This window comes from Mesoplodon densirostris, chromosome 18 (assembly GCF_025265405.1).
Source record: "Mesoplodon densirostris isolate mMesDen1 chromosome 18, mMesDen1 primary haplotype, whole genome shotgun sequence".
Lineage (NCBI taxonomy): Eukaryota > Metazoa > Chordata > Mammalia > Artiodactyla > Ziphiidae > Mesoplodon > Mesoplodon densirostris.
In genome coordinates, this window is record NC_082678.1 from 12,562,424 (window position 1) to 12,582,766 (window position 20,343).

A 20,343-nucleotide genomic window follows, 5' to 3' on the forward strand; every position below is an offset into this window, starting at 1 on the left:
CGGAGCAACTAAGCCCATGCACCACAACTACTGAGCCTGCGCTCTAGAACCCATGAGCCACAACTACTGAGCCCGCTCACCTAGTGCCCGTGCTCTGCAACAAGAGAAGCCACCGCAATGAGAAGCCCGTGCGCCGCAACCCCTCTCGCAGCAACTAGAGAAAGCCCGCACACAGCAACAAAGACCCAACACAGCCAAACATAAATAAATAAATAAAAATAAAATTCATACAGGGTTTCTTTACTGGGTTGATGAACATGTTTTAAATTTGACTGTGGTGATGGTTACCCACATCTGTGAAAGTACTAAAATCCACTGAATTTTACACTTTAAGTGGGTGAACTGTATGGTATGTGAGCTAGGTCTCATAAAGGTGTTAAAAAAAAAAAAAAGCCAACAGCACTAAGGAGCTTTCATTACAGTGCACTTGAGAACTGGCCAAAAACTTTACTTAAAAGGTCACCTGCTATGCATCAGCTTAAAAAAAAAAAAAAATCCCAAATGCAAATTGTAGCCAGAAGCAGCCAATTCTTGCTTTGTTAGCAGTTAATACCTAAAGTGCTATTTTTAAAGCATTTGCTCTTGGCACTAGCGGTGTACTGCAAACACGGAGTGATTTGTGTTAGTCCTCTGCAAAGCACCTCTTAAAGGGGCTTGACTCAGAAGGTGTGTCTGACATGTAGAAAGGCAGAGAAAAAGGTGGCTGGGCAGGGGTAGTGTTTTGGTGGGTGTTCTGAGCCCTTCTCGGTTCTAATTCAGGGCCGGGAGAACTCAAAACTCTCTACCTGAAGAAGAGGAAGATTAAAATGGAAAATTTGAGTACAAACCACAAAACCATTGAATGGTCAGCAGCCTCTAGCCCTGAGGGTGACCACTGGTGAGGCCTTTTAGTGGGGGCAGGGAGGAGACAAAGGCAAAAAAGAACCCTGAGAGAGGCGGTCAGGAGAAAGTGGAGGATGGAAAGAGGGGGAAGTCGCCACACTAGCTAATGTTCATCAGATGCTTGCTGGGTACCAGAGCCTGGGTCGAGCACTTCAGATATGCTCTCTCATTTAATCTTTGTGGTATAAGAAATATATTTGAGGTGACTTAGGGTGCAGCCCTTAGATAGCCTCACGATGGGGCTGGTTCCCAGAAAGATCAAGGGCTTAGACCGCTGACCTATGGGGAGGGGAGAAGGGGGAGGCTGGCGATTGAAATATACAAATTCTTGACAATGAGATCTGGAGAGCTTCCAGGTTGGTGAACACATCACTGTGCTGGGGCGGGGGGTGGGGGGGTGCAGCGGGCATGCCTGGAGAGGACGTGCAACCTTGTACCTCCCTCCCTCATCCTTTGCCCTGTGCATCGTTTCCTTTTGGCTGTTTCTGAATTGCATTCTTTCTAAAAAACTAGTAAATGTTCGTTAAACATAAGTCAAGTGGTTTCCTGATTTCTGTGAGCCTTCCCAGCAAATTCTCGAACGTGAGGTTGACTTTGTGGGAAGGAGGGTAAAAATAACCATACTAGTTAATGTGGTGGCCCTGGACTTGTGACTGGCATCTGAAGTGGGAGTGGTCTTGTGGGACTGAGTTCTTGAACTTGTGCTATGTGATGCTAAAGCCAGGTAGTGTCAGAACTGAAATGAATCGTTGACACTGGGTTGGTATCAGAAAATTGGAGAATTTGTGGGTTTCAGGGCAAACACCCCGGAATTCTCTTGACTACAGACCTCTAAAGTAGTACACTATTATCTTCATTTCGTATAATATCCAAAGGAACGCCCCCATCCTATTCCCAGACTCACTCTCCACAGCTCCATCTGAGCCCTTGCCATGGGCTCCTTCCATAAGCCTCCTCCTTCAGAAATCTCCAGATGGGCAGCAGGCATCAATCAATCTCTATGTCCCCCTACGAACTCCTGGAGCCACTTTGCAGCCTCGCCCCCGTCTCCCTGGATGGCAGAGCTGCATGTGGACCTGCAGGTTCCCAGCTCAGCAAATAGTCAGCTTTTTTTTTTTCTCTTTTCTTTTGCAGATGCTCCAATTTCTGTAATTAATTCTCTTGGAATTCTTCCGTCACATGGCTTTGGGGTTAGGCAAGAAGTGTACCCCCAATGACTCTGAGAACTCCCCTCCCCCATCTTCAAATACAGACTAGGAATGGAGGGGAGATGGATGATGGGTGCCATGGTGAAAGGGCCAGCTGGGCCGTCTGGGCCAGCCCTGGGGAGTCCCTGGCCTCAGTGATGGGCGGCTGCCCGGGGAATGTGGAGCTGTAACTCCTCTTCGTCCCCAGCTCTGGGCCTGGTTCCCAGTCCCAGAGCAGCAAGAGGCGGCTCCCTAATACCCTGTTACATGAAGCGACTCTGCTTCTTTTGGCACAGATAGGACTCTATTTTCAAGATCACCTCTAATCAAAACCAATAAAGTTATTCAAGGACCCACTGGAGAGGACCCCGCCTTACGTTGTATGACAGTGAGAGGCTAGGCACCAGCCTCCTAATAGCCAGGGAGCCAATCTCTTCCCAGAAAGGAGGGCCGTTAGGACCTGGCTCCGTTGGCAGACTTGAGCTGGGACTTCGTGTTGTGGACTGTCCCTGCTCACTCTGATCTTAGCTGTGTTGTTTGGACACAGGCTATGAAGCATTAATAACCGTATCATATATCCATACTGAGGATATACAATTTGGCCCACAGAGAGTATAAGTTTCTGAAATCAAAAGCTGGTAACAGGGGCTTCCCTGGTGGCGCAGTGGTTAAGAATCCGCCTGCCAATGCAGGGGATATGGATTCGAGCCCTGGTCCGGGAAGGTCCCACATGCCGCGCAGCAGCTAAGCCCGTGCGCCACAACTACCGAGCCTGCTCTCTAGAGCCCGCGAGCCACAACTACTGAAGCCCATGTGCCACAACTACTGAAGCCTGTTCGCCTAGAGCCCGTGCTCTGCAACAAGAGAAGCTACTGCAATAAGAAGCCCTCGCATTGAAAAGAAGAGTAGCTCCCCCGCTCGCAGCAACTAGAGAAAGCCCGTGTGCAGCAACGAAGACACAACGCAGCCCATCCATCAATCAATCAATTAAAAAAAATTTTTTTTAAAGCTGATAACAGACTAAGAAATATTCTTGATGAGTTGCAACATGGCAACAGTGATCAGCACTGGATTAACTGTCCCTGAATCTAGTTTGCTCCTCATGTATGGATGGTATTGTTTTGGGAAACTTGGACCTCCAACTTGTTGAACAGAAACTGGGATAGAGATAGTCAGTAAGCCAATCACTCTGTATTTGAAGGCAATAAAGGATTTCCATTTTTAAAGCTGGAACAGATTTCAAACCGATTTTAGCTTTAGAACTCATTTGGTTTTCCCAGATATAATTATTATTTGGAATCCCAACATATAAAGAAGGTAAAAGTGATGAGTGGATTCCTTGGACTGTTTCAACCTTCATTGTTTGACACAATATATGTCACTGTTTACTGGGCTCAGAAGCACCTCCGTGGGGCCCGAGGTTCTGTGGAGCAGAACTGAGTGGGGGACCAAAAAAGCTTTGCAATGAGACACCCGTGGGTTTGAATTTCTGCTCCAGCGACTACTACCTGTGTGAACCTGGGCAAGACTGCTGAGGGGATGGTAAAAATGAGAAAAGGAGTGTTTCCTAAACTGGTGTTTGTGGGTGTATTCTCTGGGGGCTATGACTTTTATTTTTTCTTTAATGGGTTCCTGTATTACTCCGCTGTGGGATGGCCACGTTTTGTTTTTTCCAGACCAGGTTTGTTCTGGCCAACCCACTATTTTCTAGAATGTTCACAAGGAGGAAAACTTTCCTAAAAGATGGGGAGTCGACTTCCATCAGATCATTAAACCTAAGGAGGGTAACCAAGGGACTGGAAAGGCCCTTCCTCTTACTTACTCTGTCTTTCCCTAAGATCCTCCATTCATACGGTCAGTGAGACTCGGGGTTAACGAATTACATTTTAGGAGGAAACAAATTTCCTAGAGTGCTTTATAAAGACAGACAACAGTGTTTGTAACTTCAGCTTTGCCTGAAGGGGCCAGCTTGGTCGGGGAGGAGAACCACAATCTTTGGGGTTTGAATCAAGGCTTCCTGAAACGTCAGCAAGCTACTTAGACTCTCTGAGCCTCAGTTTCCCTATCTATAAAATGGAAACAATATCTATTCTATTGAGTGGTTAGCATTAAATGATATAACTGAATAAAATAACTTAGCAATGACCTTTCTTTTTCTCAAAAGTTAGTTCCTGTCCCTCTAAAGTCAGGTTTAGCAATTCTGTGAGAAATCTGTTGAAACGTATAAGGCCCAAGTTAATGAGCTGATAATTCTATGTCTTTCTTTGGGTCCCTTAACAATAAAAAAAAAAGATGAAGACAAGCCACTAAATAGCACCTATTCTTTCCTGGATATTTTTGGAGCAGAAGTTGAACAGTTGTACTTGGAGTCTGAAAAAACAGAAGTGGAGGAGAGAATCACTGGGTCAGGTCTTAGTTCTCAAGAGAAAAAAATATCACTTCCATCATCCCAGAGTCGCAGCCCTAGATTCTTAGAGCTAGTTGGGAAAGGGCTTGGGTAAGATCTAGCCAGAGGGTCTGACGGACACTGATTACGGTCTTCAATGAAAGAAAATAAATTTGGATGAGGGTCGATCCGAAGCCAGCCCCCAACACAGCAGCAACTTAGGAGAAAACTGCACAAATGCATATTATAAAAACACTGTTGGCTGGCAAAGGAGGCATTGAGTATGACTCTACAGATGACAGATGGTATCAGATTCTCAACAGATGGAATGAAAATCACAGGTATTGACCCCTCCCTTGGTAAGGGACTGGGCAGTTTTCCAGGCTTACACTGCTGTTTCCTTTCGCCTCTACAAAATTAAGTAACAATAAAATGATTTTAAAACGTGAACATGGTAAATGGACCTTGCTTAGGCAGAGCTTCCCTACCTTGAATGGATAAACAGGTGTGACAAGGTCTGGGTCCCCTTGGCCCCTGGGTGAGCAGACTGGGCCTCCTGACCCTGGGGGGTGGTCCTCTGTGACCAGGAGCTCCCTGACATACCAATCAAAACCGATCATTTTCTATGTGCATCATGGCATGAAAAAGGCTGGGAAGCTCTGCTCTGAGGTTTTTCCCCAAACATGATGCATTTATACACAGATCCTTGGGTCCCATCTTACTGCATCTGGTTTGGTAGGTCCAGAGAGGGTCCCAGGCATCTGCATTTTTTTAAGCTCCTAAGGTGATTCTAATCTGATTTGGGAACTCTGCTCTAAGGGCCAAGAAGTTCTGGTGTTTTAATTAGGCAAAAAATAGCAGGGGCTGATGTAGGTGGCAAGTTGTGGATTTAATGCCTGTTTTCTTGAACGTACAGATGGAGGTTCTCCATGAGATGGGACTGAAGAAGAGCTTGGTTATATCTGTTCACTTCTGGCTGAAAGCCTTTCCTTTGGATCCCGCTTCCTTCTTTTAAAGTCTTAACTATTATTCTTCTAAAATACACCTGGTAGGGCTTCCCTGGTGGCGCAGTGGTTGAGAGTCCGCCTGCCGATGCAGGGGACACGCGTTCATGCCCCGGTCCGGGAGGATCCCACATGCCGCAGAGCGGCTGGGCCCGTGGGCCACGGCCGCTGGGCTTGCGCGTCCGGAGCCTGTGCTCTGCAACGGGAGAGGCCGCAGCGGTGAGAGGCCCGCATACCGCAAAAAAAAAAACCAAAAAAAAACACCTGGTAAAAGGCTTGTGGTAGACAGTTGATAAAATGCCCAAACTGCCTTGGGTAGCATCCTTGGACTCCAGTGCTACAGACTGCCCCAGGTTGGCACAACAAACAGTAAGTGCAACCTCTAAGGTTTCTTAGGGGTGAAGTATAAGAGGCACATGCCAGTCTGAATTCAGGTTAAACAATAACAGAAGTAAACAATAACAGAACAACAGAACACATTTTTAAAAAAGTCTCAGCAGTACAAATGGCTCCATTTTCTGAAGGATCTTGCTGTACCTGCAGCAAATTCTGTCATCTTGTGAACTGGAGTGACTGAAACCAACCCTCTGCTTCTCTTCTGCATTCATGCCAACAAGTAAAAAGCAATATGCAAACAAACTCCCAGAGCCCCACTCATGGCAGCCACTTTCCAAAGACACTTGGGGGACTTCCCTGGCTTTGCCTTCCAATGCAGGGGATGCAGGTTCAATCCCTGGTCGGGGAGCTAAGATCCCACATGCCTCGTGGCCAAAAAACCAAAACATAAAAAACAGAAGCAATATTCTAAGAAATTCAATAAAGACTTAAAAAAATTGGTCCACATCAAAAAAAAAATCTTAAAAAACAAAGACACTTGGTTTCTACTGAGCAACCATCCCAGTGACACATCTGCAGATCTCAATGCCAGTGTCAAAGCAGGGAGAAGGGAACATTTATTAAATGCTAACTGTGTGCCAGTACTGTGCATTTTAATGCTTTGCCTTTCACATCATCTCATTGCATCTCATCTCCTCTCTCCATATCCATCCACTCGTTTGAACGGAGGAAGAGATTCAAGATGGTGAATCATCATTGGTGCTGATGAAGTGCAATGGCTGTGATCACCTGGGAGGCCTCCCAAAGCCTGAGCCCCTTATTACATTAGGGTTGAGCTCCACCTACTCAAGGAAAGCATGGGCTGCGATTCCCCATCCGTGAGCTCTAGAGGTTATCTTTCACACAGATCCCTCTTCAACAAGCCCAATTGTTTCTACCTTCAATGGATGTTTTGCTTGGTTGAATCCTCCCTTTTGGGACATGGGGCCATTTCCCCAAAGGCTCTTTCTATTGACTCAATGACCCAGCACCACAATCAGCAACTCCACTCCTGGCAGAGGCTTAGAATCTCTGGTTTTGATCTGATATTTAGGAATTCATTTGCCTCGGTTTTGTTTGACTCACATGGTTTGGCATTTCACTAACCAATCCAATTGGTAAGATTTGGAACTGCTATTCTGGGCACCGAGCTCCGGGGAACCTCATTCATGCAAATTATTGCAGCAGTTTAAATTGGCTATTTTTCCCCTTGAAAAATCAAAAAACAAAAATCCTTTCTCTAGGATGGAGTTGGGCACTACCGTTTTCCTAGTACTCCCAATAAAAATTGGCTTTGCTCACAACATTGCAGTAGCTCCAAATGATTAGGCCAAAAGAACAGTAGTGGTTTTTTTTTTTTTTTTTTTTTTTTTTTTTTTTTTTTTTGCGGTACGCGGTTCTCTCACTGTTGTGGCCTCTCCCGTTGCGGGGCACAGGCTCCGGACGCGCAGGCTCAGCAGCCATGGCTCACGGGCCCAGCCGCCACAGCATGTGGGATCTTACCGGACCGGGGAACGAACCCGTGTCCCCTGCATCGGCAGGCGGACTCTCAACCACTGCGCCACCAGGGAAGCCCAGTAGTGGTTTTAAACACCAGCACTAGGCATGGTATTTCAGTAGGACTTGGTAACTCAGCTTTCTTTTACTTGGAAGAAATGAGAACTGAAAGAGAGTACCTATTTGTTATTGGTCTAAAAATGATGCAGCCAGGGTTGTTGAAGACTGGACTACTGTTTAGTGCCCTGTTATTTCCAAAAGTTTCTTTTCATTAACAAAGTTTTATTGCTGCCAATATGGCTGAAGGTGATTTGTTCACGAAAAGAGGTAGCAGAAGAAGGAGAGAAGTTGATGGGTTACAGGGTTCTAAACCTCTTGGTGTCCAGGGGTCTGCCCTCACCACTGCCCGCCCCCCGCCCCCCCGGGAAAGTCAGTTTCTCTGGTGCGGTCACAAATTGAGATGCCTTGCAAAGTGGCTGGTGACCCTGCTTTGAAAGTTCTCAGCTACTTGCAGAACAAAAGCCAAATTCCTTGGCTTGACATTCGAGGCTCTTCTTTTCTGCCCTGGTTACTCACTGACCCTTGAATGTGCAGTGGAATTCCCTACCTTTTCACTGCCTTTGCTCTCACTCAGTACACTGCCTTTCCAATCTCACTTCTTCAAAATTCAGTGTGTTCCCACACAAGTGTGGATCAGAGAGTCATTTAATATAGCTTTGGAGTGGGGCAATTTGGCTATATCTAAAAAGATTTAAACCCGCATACCCACTGACACAACAATTTCACTTTTAGAACTTATTCTACAGAAATATTAAAACTATGTCAAAAAAATATATAGCATGAGGATGTTGCCTGAAGTAGTATAATAGCAAAAGAATGGAAACACTCTAAATGTCCACCAAATGGAGAATGGCATAATCATACACTGGCACATCATACAGTCATTACGAAGTCTGCTAGAGAGATGTGTACTGCCCCAGAAAGATGGCAAGCTTATATTGTTATTGAGAAAATTCATGTTGCAAAGTTGCATTGTGTGAGCTCATTTTTATAAAATAAAGTCATGTATGCGTTATGTTTAATTATAAGCCCCATAAACACCAACTTTAACAATGCCCAACTCAGGACTTCCCTGGTGGTGCAGTAGTTAAGAATTCGCCTGACAATGCAGGGGACCAGGGTTCGAGCCCTAGTCTGGGAAGATCCTACATGCCGAGGAGCAACAAAGCCCGTGTGCTGCAACTACTGAGCCCACGTTTTCACAGAGGATATGTTCTTGAAGATCAGAAGAATGGCAGAACTTCTCTCCAGCCTTGCTGGGACCAAGTCTTCCTGGCCAGGCTGACCGGATCCCTACTCCCACACACAAAGGGAGCCACTCAAATATCACCGAAGCCTCCCACTGGGCCGGAGACCCATTGCCTTTCCAGTGCAATTGGAACCTGGATTGATGTACAGGACATCACGCAACTTGCAAAGTGGGCTGGGGGACAGGGAGAAAAAAAAGTTTCCCAGCAGATCACTCACGCTCTCCTGCATGGTCAGGAGGGCCTTTGTAATGACACTGCAGTCCTGGGACCACGCTGCTCTCCTCCTGGGACCACTTGAGGCATTCGTGTTGTTGCCCAGCCTCCCGAGGAAGCAAGTAAGAGGACCTGTATTGAAAAATGTTCTTCTTTGGGGCTTCCCTGGTGGCGCAGTGGTTAAGAATCCGCCTGCTAACACAGGGGACACAGGTTCGAGCCCTGGTCCGGGAAGCTCCCACACGCCGCAGAGCAGCTAAGCCCATGTGCCACAACCACTGAGCCTGTACTCTAGAGCCCGCGTGCCACAACCACTGAGCCTGCACTCTAGAGCCTGCAAGCCACAACTACTGAAGCCCGTGTGCCTAGAGCCCATGCTCCTCAACAAAGAGAAGCCACCGCAATGAGAAGCCCGTGCACCGCAAAGAAAAGTAGCCCCCGCTCACCGCAACTAGAGAAAGCCAGTGTGCAGCAACGAAGACCCAATACAGCCAAGAAAAAAAAAAAGTTCTTCTTGCAATGGCTTTCCTTCTCATCTATTGCTCCGGCCACTTCCAGAGGCCACCACGTGCTTCCCTCTCTAATAGCACTGGCCTCATGGAGACCCTGAGAAGGGAGAGGCGCAGGGCCCTGCGATGCAGCAGCTACTGGAGACCCTTCCACTGACTATCTCCTTGCAGGCTTTCTGTGCCAGCTTTGGAGGCTATTGCTGGGGGACACTTTGGTGGTGGAGGCTTCGCCCCACACCAGCAGGCGCAGACAGTTCTTATTATCCCAGAGGTGCCCAGCGCCGCCAAATTGGAACCCATCACCAAACAGCTGCGCTATTCTCAGAAAGAAACAGATGGACGGAGGGAAAAGGAAAAGAAAAATGACAATAACAACACAACAAACTGAACTCCACAGTGGACCCCAGCAGGAGGCAGCTGTGTTAAATGTGGCCATTTGGAGATAACTGAAAGTTTTGACCATCCTCAACCATCAAGATATAGACCGACATGAAAATATTCTTAATTTGAGGGAGCAGAGTGGTGTGGATGAAGCACTTGGTACTGAAGGGCACAGCTGAGTATGACAACATTTACTCATTTCATCTCTCTGTTCCCTTTCTGGGGCCTGTTGTACTTAGCAAACAGCATTTAATCTCTTACCCTTGACATTTACTGGAAAAGTTAGATGTATCTCTTTGTTCGCTTCTCTCTCCCTTATGAGAGAATTCAGCAGCTATTTAGATCGGGTGTGACCAATGAACTGGCTGCCAAGGATTCCTTAGTTCAGGAAAACTCTATAATCCAGGGGGCCTGGAGGCTGAGTTTCAAAAGGGTCCCCTAGTCACCCAACTCAAAGGGAAAGCTCTACATCAAATCCTGCCTAAAAACTTGCCTGGTACTCTCCTACCTTCAATCATTCCACTTCAGGGGTACTTGCTTCTGAGACAGTCTCACATTCTCCTTCATTGCTACCCGAGTTCAAAACGTTGTAAATTTCCCTAATTGTTCCATTAGAATTATTATGCTTTATTTAACACTGGTAAAACGCAGACCTCTTTTACATCTTGCAAAATGAAGAGAAAGAGGAATTTCCTTTTTCTCTTAAAAAAAAAAAAAAAGAAAGGATCCAGTTCAAAGGGTAGTGGAGACTAGACACGATTATGGCCTTTGTAGCCCCAGTGCCTAGCACAGAGCCTGGTACACAGTAAGCACTTAATAAATGCAAACAAAAGAAATTAATGAGTCTTGCTTCTAATAGGTTTTCCTGCATTTCCTGTCCTTGGATTGGCCTACAGCAGAGTTTCTCGACTTTGCCACAATCGGCATTTTGGGCTGGGTAATTCTCTGCTGTGGGGCTGTCCTGTGCATCGCAGGACGTTTAGCAGCATCCCTGGTCTCTGCGCACCAGATGCCATAGCAAACAACCCCCTGCCAGTGGTGACAATCAAAAATACCTCCAGACGTTGCCAGATGACCCCTGGGGGGCAAAACTGGCCCTAGTTGGAAACCGCTGGTCTATAGACTCCCCTTTGCTTTACATAAATCAATGAAGATTTTTAAAAAACAAAGCACAAAACATCCTCTACTTCTCAACTTCCTCCCCCAGAAAATGACATTTCTTTTTTCTTTTTCCCCCTTTCTACTCAAGGCTGAACATTTAGAAACTGTGTATGACTCCACATTCGTGTCTCTGGGGGAGAGCTGCGGGGACAGACCTCTGGAAGGCCACTAGAGATGCCACTTTTTCTGGTCCCTCTTGATCTTGTAATGGAAGCCAAACCTTAAAAACGACTGCAGTGAATCCAGGAGGAAGAGCACTGGACTTGAGCCAACACCAAAGGCCTCTGAGTTAGAGCTCCCTAAGCCTGACTTTTGGAGACTGTCTAGGCTGGACCAGTCCTGGAGGCTGGGTGTTGAGATTTGTTCCTGCATCCCAAATGGCCAACTCAGCTTTGCAGGTGTGGGCTCACTGCCCGTGTCCTCTGAGGGCATGCTACAACTGATCGTCCTAAGTTCCTCCTTCCTGGGTTGGGATTTTCACCTTGAAATTCTGGCAGAGCATCAAAGGGATGGACACCTTGGCAGAAGAAAGAACGCACGTATCAACCACATAACAAGTACAACCTGCTCAGACACTGGCTTCTCTTCGTCTTTGCTGCTTGGGTGGTGCTGATGTGACTTGATGCGAAGAGCTTCATGACTCTAATGGGGGCAGGGCTTTGGTGGGGCCCTGTGGAGGTGCGCCTGGAGGTGCTCTCTGGGCCCGAGAAATCACACTGGTTTTTTTTTTTTAAACAATGCAGTGCTGCCCTGCAATGTCCTGCCACACATAGGAGAGAAAAACTTGAGATTAAGAGGTTCTTGGGAGCGGCAGCTTAGGCCCCTGATGCGGCTGGGAAACAATGGCACCATAAAATGAGAATAAAGCGAGCGCTGGGCTGAGCTACCAGCCGATTCTGAGTCTCCAGAGTCCTTCTGAAACTCTGCTTGGTGGGGGGGCCCTTGTGCCACTAGGCAGAGGGCACCCAGCGGAAAATTTCCAGCTCTGGTCACCTTAATGAGAGAGGCATTCTTGCCTCTCACGTGGTTCGGAGGTTTCCAGGGACAAATGGAAAAAGAAAAGAAATTACTTCAATCCCCTGCTTCGGCCTGGATGGCGTGTGTGTGTGTGTGTGTGTGTGTGTGCGCGCGCGTGCGTGCGTGCGTGCGTGCGTGTGTGTGTGTGTGTGTGTGTGTGACGGGAGCTGAGTGGTGACCCAGATAACCCTAGTCTGAATGCATAAGCCTCAAAGTCTCAGAATAGATTGAGCCCACCCGCATTTCAGCTTTCTCTGCAGAAAATGTGTTCCTATTTACGATGCTGACATAGTCAACTTACAAAGATGGACTGGAAGAAAAAGCTCATAAAGCTGTAGGCCTCAGATTAAAGGAAAAAAATATATATACATATATATAAGGAACTCTGATTCACAGCTGTTAGCTTAATGGCCACAAATGCATTTCCTTTGATAGCGCTTGCTCTGAAATTGTCACTGCTAGAAGGAAAAAATAAAGCCCGTGGCTTTCACTCATTCATTCAACAACTGTTCTGTGAGTGGCTGCTATGTGCTGGTTCTGTCCTAGCTGCTGGGGAATGGTGATGAAGACAACCCTTGTCTTCGTGGAGCTCAGGGTATAACTGTGAGCTCGCATGATCTAGAAGCCACAGACCAGAATTCTTGCTGCCAGTGGGTAGGGAGTGAGTGGGGTGCCTAGGAGAGTCCAAAGAGGAGAAGTCACATTTGAGCTGAACTCTAAAGAGTAATGACTAGAAGCTTCCAAACTGAGAGGAACAGAGGTGGGGAGGGCTGGAGGGGAGAAGGCAGAGGACCATGCTAAGGGGACCAGGCTTTTAAGCAGAAAATGACAAGGTCAGATTTCATTTTAGAAGGAAAATCTTGTGGCAGGGAGGAGGATGTTAATTATTTACAGTGTGCCGAGGAGAAATGTGTTTGGAAGTGGTTTGCCTTCTGATTCAGTGGTTTCCCTTATTCTCTGTCCCTGGCTACTGATACACAACCCAAACAGCCTAGGAAACTCACTTCTCTCGCTTCTGGTAGGCTCATGCTGCAGTGCGGATTCTGGAAGTCGAATGATGGTGGGTTTAGGTCACAAGGGAGTCCCATGGAACATACTTTTCCTATGATTTTATTGCAGGCTCCCAAGTATGCCTTTTCCTTTGTGGTCTAACTGCCAGGGTGAGTGAGAAAGAAATCTACCTATAATGTAGGCTGGTGATCATTTGGGAAGCAGGGCTTGACAGAGTGTGCAGGGCTGAGCCCTCTGGGGCCCCCTTCCTCCACATCCATTAAGACTCCAGGACAGGCAGGGGTGGCTCTGAGTGTGAGAGCTGAGTCCAGACTTCCATTCATCTAAAAATGACCTTTACTTTCAGGGCAGGATTTCCCAGCCTTGGCATACTGACATTTGAGGGTCGATCACTCCTGTTGTGGCGGGCTGTCCTGTTCATTATAGGATGTGATTAGTGGCTGGTAGCACTCCCAAGTTGTGACAATCAAAAATGTCTCCAGGGACTTCCCTGGTGGTCCAGTGGTAAAGTATCCACCTTACAGTGCAGGGAACTCGGGGTCGATCCCTGGTCAGGGAACTAAGATCCTACATGCTGCGGGGCAACTAAGCCCGAGCGCCACAACTACTGAGCTCTACGCCTCAACTAGAGAGCCTGCGTGCCGCAAACTACAGAGCCCACGTGCTCTGGAACCCGTGCACCACAAGTACAGAGCCCTCACGCCCTAGAGCCTGCGTGCCACAACTAGAGAGGAGCCCACGCGCCACAACAAAAGATCCCGTGTGCCTCAACGAAGATCCCGTGTGCCACAACTAAGACCTGACACAGCCAAAAAATAAATAAATAAATAAATAAATAATAAATCTTAAAAAAAAATGTCTCCAGACATTGTAAGCATCTTTGTGGGGCAAGATCGCCCCCAGCTGAAAACCACTGCTCTTAGAGACAGTTTTCCATTCTCATCTTATTTGATCTCTCACCAGCATTAAGCATAACCAATCCCTCTCCTCTCTTGAAACTTGCGTTCCTTGGTGCTCTCCCCTTGTTTTCCTTCTAATTCTCTGGCCAATTCTTTGTAGATCCCTGGGGCCTCCTCATCCTCTTCCTGATCTCCAAATATTGCTGTCCTAAATTTAATGCTCAGACCCGAACCCCTTTCCCATTATACTTTATGCTTGCTCACTCTCACCCATCCTCAGGACTTTAAATTCTTCTATTTCCCAAATACTCTCCAATTTGTCTCCAGCCCAGATCTCTCATTTAAGCTCCAGACCCATTTCTATTTGTTCTAGATGTCTCATTGTCATCACAAAATCCATCCATCTTTCTCCAAAATCCAGTCCTCTTCTCACCCCCATCTATCTGTTGCCCAAGCTGTAAACCTTAAGGTCATCCTGACTCTTCCTCTTCTCTCACCTTCACACCCAGTCCACGACCAACCCCTGTCAAGTCTCTCTTCAAAATATACCTCCAAGCCATCTGCTCCCAGCCCTCCACTTCAAGCTGCCATATAACTTCAGTAACCAACAAGGTAGACAACTCCGACGACCTCAGTGGTTTCCTGACTTCCACTCTGCTCCCGGCCAGTCCCTTCTCCATCCAGAGCAATCTTTTAAAAGCACAAATCACATTATACGATGCCCCAGCTTTAATTTCTTCGAAGGCATCCTACTGCATGTAAATAAAATCTAAGTGTCTTAACATGGCCCCACCCTCTTTTCCAACCTCCCTTTGTGCCATTCTTCCTTCTGTTTCCGCTGCTGCCGACACACTGGCCTTCTTTCGTTTCCTCATAGGTAACACCTTGGGACTCCCATGCATGCTGTCACCTCCCCCTGGAGCACTGTCCCCCAGCTCTTTTCATCCTGCGGGTCCCAGCAGGTCATTTCTTCCTGAGCATCTTTCCTGATCCCATCCTCTTAAATTCAGTTTCCCTATCATGGTCTCTCCCTGAAAGCTTCCTTATGGCACCTGTGACTTTTAACTCCATATGTGCTCATGTAGTTATTTCTTTGTTGTTTGGCTCCCCTGCTAGATCGGAAATGTTGTGGGGGAAGAGACCCTCGGTGTCTCTTCTGTTCATTGCCACGTCCCCATCTAAATAGTGTCTATGACACTCAGTGAGTACTCAGTACATATTTACTGGATAAATGACTATTCCCCTCTCATTTCTTTGGTCAAACTGCATCTAGAAAAGAATATTTTATGACCCAGGAAAATGAATGACTGTGAAGCATGAAAAAATGCTCCTTGAATATCTGTGTCAATGAGAAAAAGCTTTCCAGTGGTGGTTCCTGGGAGCACAATGCACAGGGAGATGAGTCAGGTACACGATGACTAGAAATGACACTTGTTGATTTCGTCATTAGTGTTCCATATCTGTCCTAAGACTTTCCTCCGAATCAGAAGGGAACTCCCTGAGTGCCAGGCAGGACCACATGAAAGCTACCTAAGAGGAAGAGCTGAAATCAGTTCAGAGTTTTCTGGCAACGCTGCCTTTCTAGAAGGCTTGAGCTACCAAAGAGGCCAGGATGTCCAGGTAAGACAGCAGCCCCCCCCAGGCCCAAGGAGCCACAGAAGCGACGGGGCAACAGCTTCACCCAATGCACTGCATGATGCTTTGCACATCACTGAAGCCCCATAAGTACTGGTGGCCTTGAGACGAAACCACAGAAGTACCTCCTCTAAGACAAGGGGAGGCCAAGCTTCTCCTCTTGAGCAGGTCCACAGTTATACAGAGAGCATTCCATTTTGTTTTTCTGAAAATTCACAAGTGTGGTTGGCTGCAGAGTGTAATGTGAATTGATGACGTTCAAAATCTCGTCCTTGAGTCCCACCAAGAGTAATTCACATCAGCCTCTCCCCGACTTTAAAGGGACAGCAGCTGCAGAGCCCATGCCTGCAATTAAGCAGCTAAGCGTTTGCTAACATTGGGTTAGACTCTGATATCCAAACGAATCCCAAAAGGTGGAAGCAAAAAAAAATCTGAACCACATTGGGAGCCCAGTGTGTGTCACGGTAGAATTCATTTTTACCAGGTTTATTTATTATGTCTTAAATCAGCCTTAACGAAGCTGAGGGAAGAGTTTCAAGGTCCATGTGTTACAGCTCAAGGACGAGACTGGGGCCCCAACTCCAAACATATTGTGATTCGCTGAATGTTGCTAAACAACAAAAATAGCCCAGCATCTGTTGTCGTTGCAGGGCTGGGACATTATTTCCAAGGGGGTCACCCAAGTTCTGTCAGCAGCCATTAATAAAATATCAACAGGATACAAATGGGGACTTGCGCTAACAGTAAAATAGAAAGTTCGCACTGAGGCACACAATGGATGCTGGTAGGTGGGAGTCCTACAGAAACATATTCTCTTAAATTTATTCTTAGTCAAGATGAAAAAAGGAGAGGGCTGCATGAAGGCACTTCTGGTTTTGAGAGAAAGGTTCTGTGCAGAGATGAGCTGTCCAAGTTTCAATATGCACTCAGGGAGGATTCATGGAGCATTTTCTTTGTGTTAGACCCCAAAGGTACAAATAAAACACAGCTCCTGCAGAGGCAGGGAGACAGGCTGGGCCCAGGCCTGGCCAAACAGGAAGCCAGAGGTGGCTGCTGCATTTTATAGGCCAGTTATCATTGGGTGGTTCAGCCCTGTGAGTATTTTGCTGCCCAGATTGATGGCAGAGCTGGGGAGATAGGAAAGACTACATTGAAATTGAGTGGCAGCCGGGGTTAACCACGGGCCCCAAGCAGCAGGGACTTCATTTTGAGACTCGCAGTAAAGAGTCCAGCAAGATGTGAAAGCAAATTGAATCAACACAAAGACAGATGGAAGTGTCCCAGGTCAGGGCGGACTTAATAAATAAATGTTTGTTGAATGAATGATTGAATGACTCTCTTCCACATGTCACCCCATCTATTGCTCACCTCAGATTCTTTGTAGTAACGTTCTGGAATTTCATCGCAGGCAATATCGATAAAGCAGACTTCTCTCTCCAGATCTTTGGCTTCATTGTCAAAAATCTGAAAGAGCAGAGTAACAATATCAAAGGTTAGTGATAGTGGGTGAGATCCTCAAGGTGCCTGCGAGTTGGCCCAACGGTGCCTGAGGCGGAATAACTCCCCACAGAGCATCTTCACATGGCTCAGTGCCCCCGGGGAGAGCTTTATGCTGCCCCCGAATGTGCAAGAATCATGAAAGGTTTTTATTCATCGCTTACATTTTGTCACATCAGAGGCAGGTGTAGCATCAATCACCACTTGGTTAGGGGAAGAAGAAAAACAGGCTGTTTTTAGTAGTTCAAGAGTGAAGAAATAAATCTCTTCCAAAAGCCTCTTCCAAAAAGGAAGTCTGCTGATTTTTGGCAGTTAATCTAAACATGGGAAGGGAAGAGGCTAAAAAGGTTCTGGGTAGATAGGAGACAAAAAGCAGTAATACAGCCTTGAGATTTAGAGAAGAAAAATGTGGGTTTATTTTTTCATTACAGTGTTTACATATATTTAATTTCAGAAATCACACACACTCATTGAAGAAAATACAGATAAACAAAAAAGAAGAAAATAAAGATTGTCCATAATCCCATTACCCACTGTCTTATTCTTGATCATTTAAGAGCATGATTTCCTTGGTACGCACAGTGGTAAGAAGGTGGAGCTTGAAAAAGTACTGAGATGGCTTCCTGCCAAGCTACGCTTGGTTCCACTGGCCCAGAATGTCCAACACTTGCAAAGAAATATGTAAGACAGGGCTCCCCTGGTGGCGCGGTGGTTGAGAGTTCACCTGCTGATGCTAGAGGACACGGGTTTGTGCCCCGGCCCGGGAAGATCCCACATGCCGCGGAGCGGCTGGGCCCGTGAGCCGTGGCCGCCGATCCTGCCCGTCCGGAGCCTGTGCTCCGCAACAGGAGAGGTCACAGCGGTGAGAGGCCCGCGTACCGCAAAAAAAATTTTTTAAAATTAAAAAAAATAAATATGTAAGACAGCCACATATATAGATATACACTCTAGTGGAAAGATTAAGTTCCTCTACTTTTTCCCATTGCCACTTTTTCGGATCTAAAGGGATACACTTCTGAAGGACAGTAAACAGATTAAGTTTGCAAATCACTTCATCCTTGGAGAACGTCTTTTTTTTTTTTTTTTTTTTTTGCGGTACGTGGGCCTCTCACTGCTGTGGCCTCTCCCGCTGCGGAGCACAGGCTCCGGACGTGCAGGCTCAGCGGCCATGGCTCACGGGCCCAGCCGCTCCGCGGCATGTGGGACCTTCCCAGACCAGGGCACGAACCTGTGTCCCCTGCATCGGCAGGCAGACTCTCAACCACTGTGCCACCAGGGAAGCCCGGAGAAAGTCTTAACTGTATCCCCATCTCACTGTTTAGCTAATTCCTACAGGGGAATCATCCACGAACACTAATTAAATCTGACTCTCCAGAAGAGAATGAAATATTTTGCAAGAACAGAGTGGTTGACGCCGAAGAACATTGTCTTGACACAAATTTGGAGCCTGTTAATAACACTCTCCCACAGGAGAGCATCTGGAAGGCTCTTTACAAGTTGAAGCTCCTAGTCCTTTCCCAATGCTTTCTGGATAATATCTGTGCTGGTTATTATCTGCCCAGTCTGCTGTTTGTTCTGTCACCAATTTTCTTCTATAATGATTAGATACTGGACTCCTCAGATTTATTCAAGATTAACTCCCTAGTCTGACTGGAGGAGGCCATTGCCTTTTCCTCAAAGGCAGAGAAAGACTGGTTCCTGGATCAGCTCTGATTCCTTCCATGGCCAGCTGAAGTCAAGAGCTTGGGGACACTCTCAGTGTGTTTGGGAGGGACAGGTTGATTGCTTTGATAATGGAATGGAGAGACGGAAGGAAAGTAAGTTCAAGGTGGAGTGGAGAAATAAGTTGTGAAATGAAACACTGGGTCTCAGGGTGTTTGTGTGTTTCTCTCTCTTTGCATGAGTCTCTTTTAAAGTGTGTGCAAGAGAAGACATGTGCCGCATTAAGAAAACAAAACAGAAGGGAACACCCCAGAGGCAAATGAGCTGCTAGAGAGTAAATTACAAGAGAAGTTAGAGAGCTTTGACATTTATTGGTGGTAAAATTTATGGGACTGAAAGAAGGGAAGATGAACAGGGGTTAAGGGAGTTACTGACAGATTAGGGGGCTTTTCCTAATTGGATTCAAATACTTTTGGATCACCCATTATCACATTATTACATTACTGCCCTGCTGCTCCAAGTTCACCCTTAAGTCTCTGCTCTGAGATAACAGACTGGACCCTGTAAGCACTTCTCCTTGACAGCGAGTAGGACACTAAGCCATGTATTAGAGGGACCCTACAGGAAGCAGGGTGCTTCTCTTCCTGGTTTGAATCTTATTCCTGCTGCAGAATCTGTTGGGGCGGAGAGGGGGGGAACGGGGGACACGCAGTGCTGCTCTGTCCCAGCTGCATGCCCAGAGTGCACAGCTGCCTGGTGACCTCTCGGAGTCCTGGCCTTCACCGTGGCCCCCTGACGTCGGCACCACGCGTGCCAGGCCTCGCACTGCCAGTGGTGCTCTGACCCTATAGACCTGCCCACCAGTCTCATCTCACCTGAACCCAGAGGGCTGTTTTCTGCTGCCCAGCAGCTGTGAACAAGCTCTGGTCCAGGAAACCCAGCAAACTTCTCTGCCATCCAGTGGGCTACAACCACAACTCCTGCAAGGAGGTCTGAACTCCAGCCATGGAGGTGGACCCCTTTCAAGTTTGTTCTTGCTTGTGTCTACTCCCTCAGCCTTTGACTTCTCTTTACATCTTTATGGTTACTCCAGTCAAAGTTTAATAATTCCTTATATTCCTTATATACTCTCCCTGTTCAAATTATTGTGTGGTTTATGCTTCCCAGTTGGGCCCCAACTAATACCTCCATTGCATACAAAATGGCGCCCTTGGCTTTGGGGGCTGCAAAGATAAGAAGGGCTGGGCCTCCCTGGTGGCGCAAGTGGTTGAGAGTCCGCCTGCCGATGCAGGGGATACGGGTTCGTGCCCCGGTCTGGGAGGATCCCATATGCCGCGGAGCGGCTGGGCCCGTGAGCCTTGGCCGCTGAGCCTGCGCGTCCGGAGCCTGTGCTCCGCAACGGGGGAGGCCACAACAGTGAGAGGCCCGCATACCGAAAAAAAAAAAAAAAAAAAAAAAAAAAAGAAGGGCTGAGTTCCTGCCCTTAATGAGTTACCATCTAGTGGGAGAGACAGACTGGGAAGCTACTCCCCAAAATACAAGATGGAAGAAAATATTTGCTACAGAAGAAAGAATAGACTGTCAAGCTAGGGAGAGGAGTCATTTATGTTGACTCAACAACTACATGGCCAGGATGGTATTATTATTTCAAGTTTTCAAATGAGAAAACCAAGGCTCAAAGAAGTAAAAGAGCTGCCTGCAGTCACACAGCCCGTCG

The 20,343-nt window shown here is 47.0% G+C and overlaps 1 protein-coding gene across 1 annotated transcript in view; it reads right to left on the bottom strand.

Moving 5' to 3' along the window:
- Window positions 1–20,343, bottom strand: part of PITPNC1 (phosphatidylinositol transfer protein cytoplasmic 1) — a 265,101-nt gene that overhangs the window by 23,506 nt on the left and 221,252 nt on the right. The window contains exon 6 of the mRNA XM_060081471.1: window positions 16,836–16,931. Within this exon, the coding sequence (XP_059937454.1) occupies window positions 16,836–16,931 (96 nt within the window). The remainder of the gene's footprint in view (window positions 1–16,835; window positions 16,932–20,343) is intronic.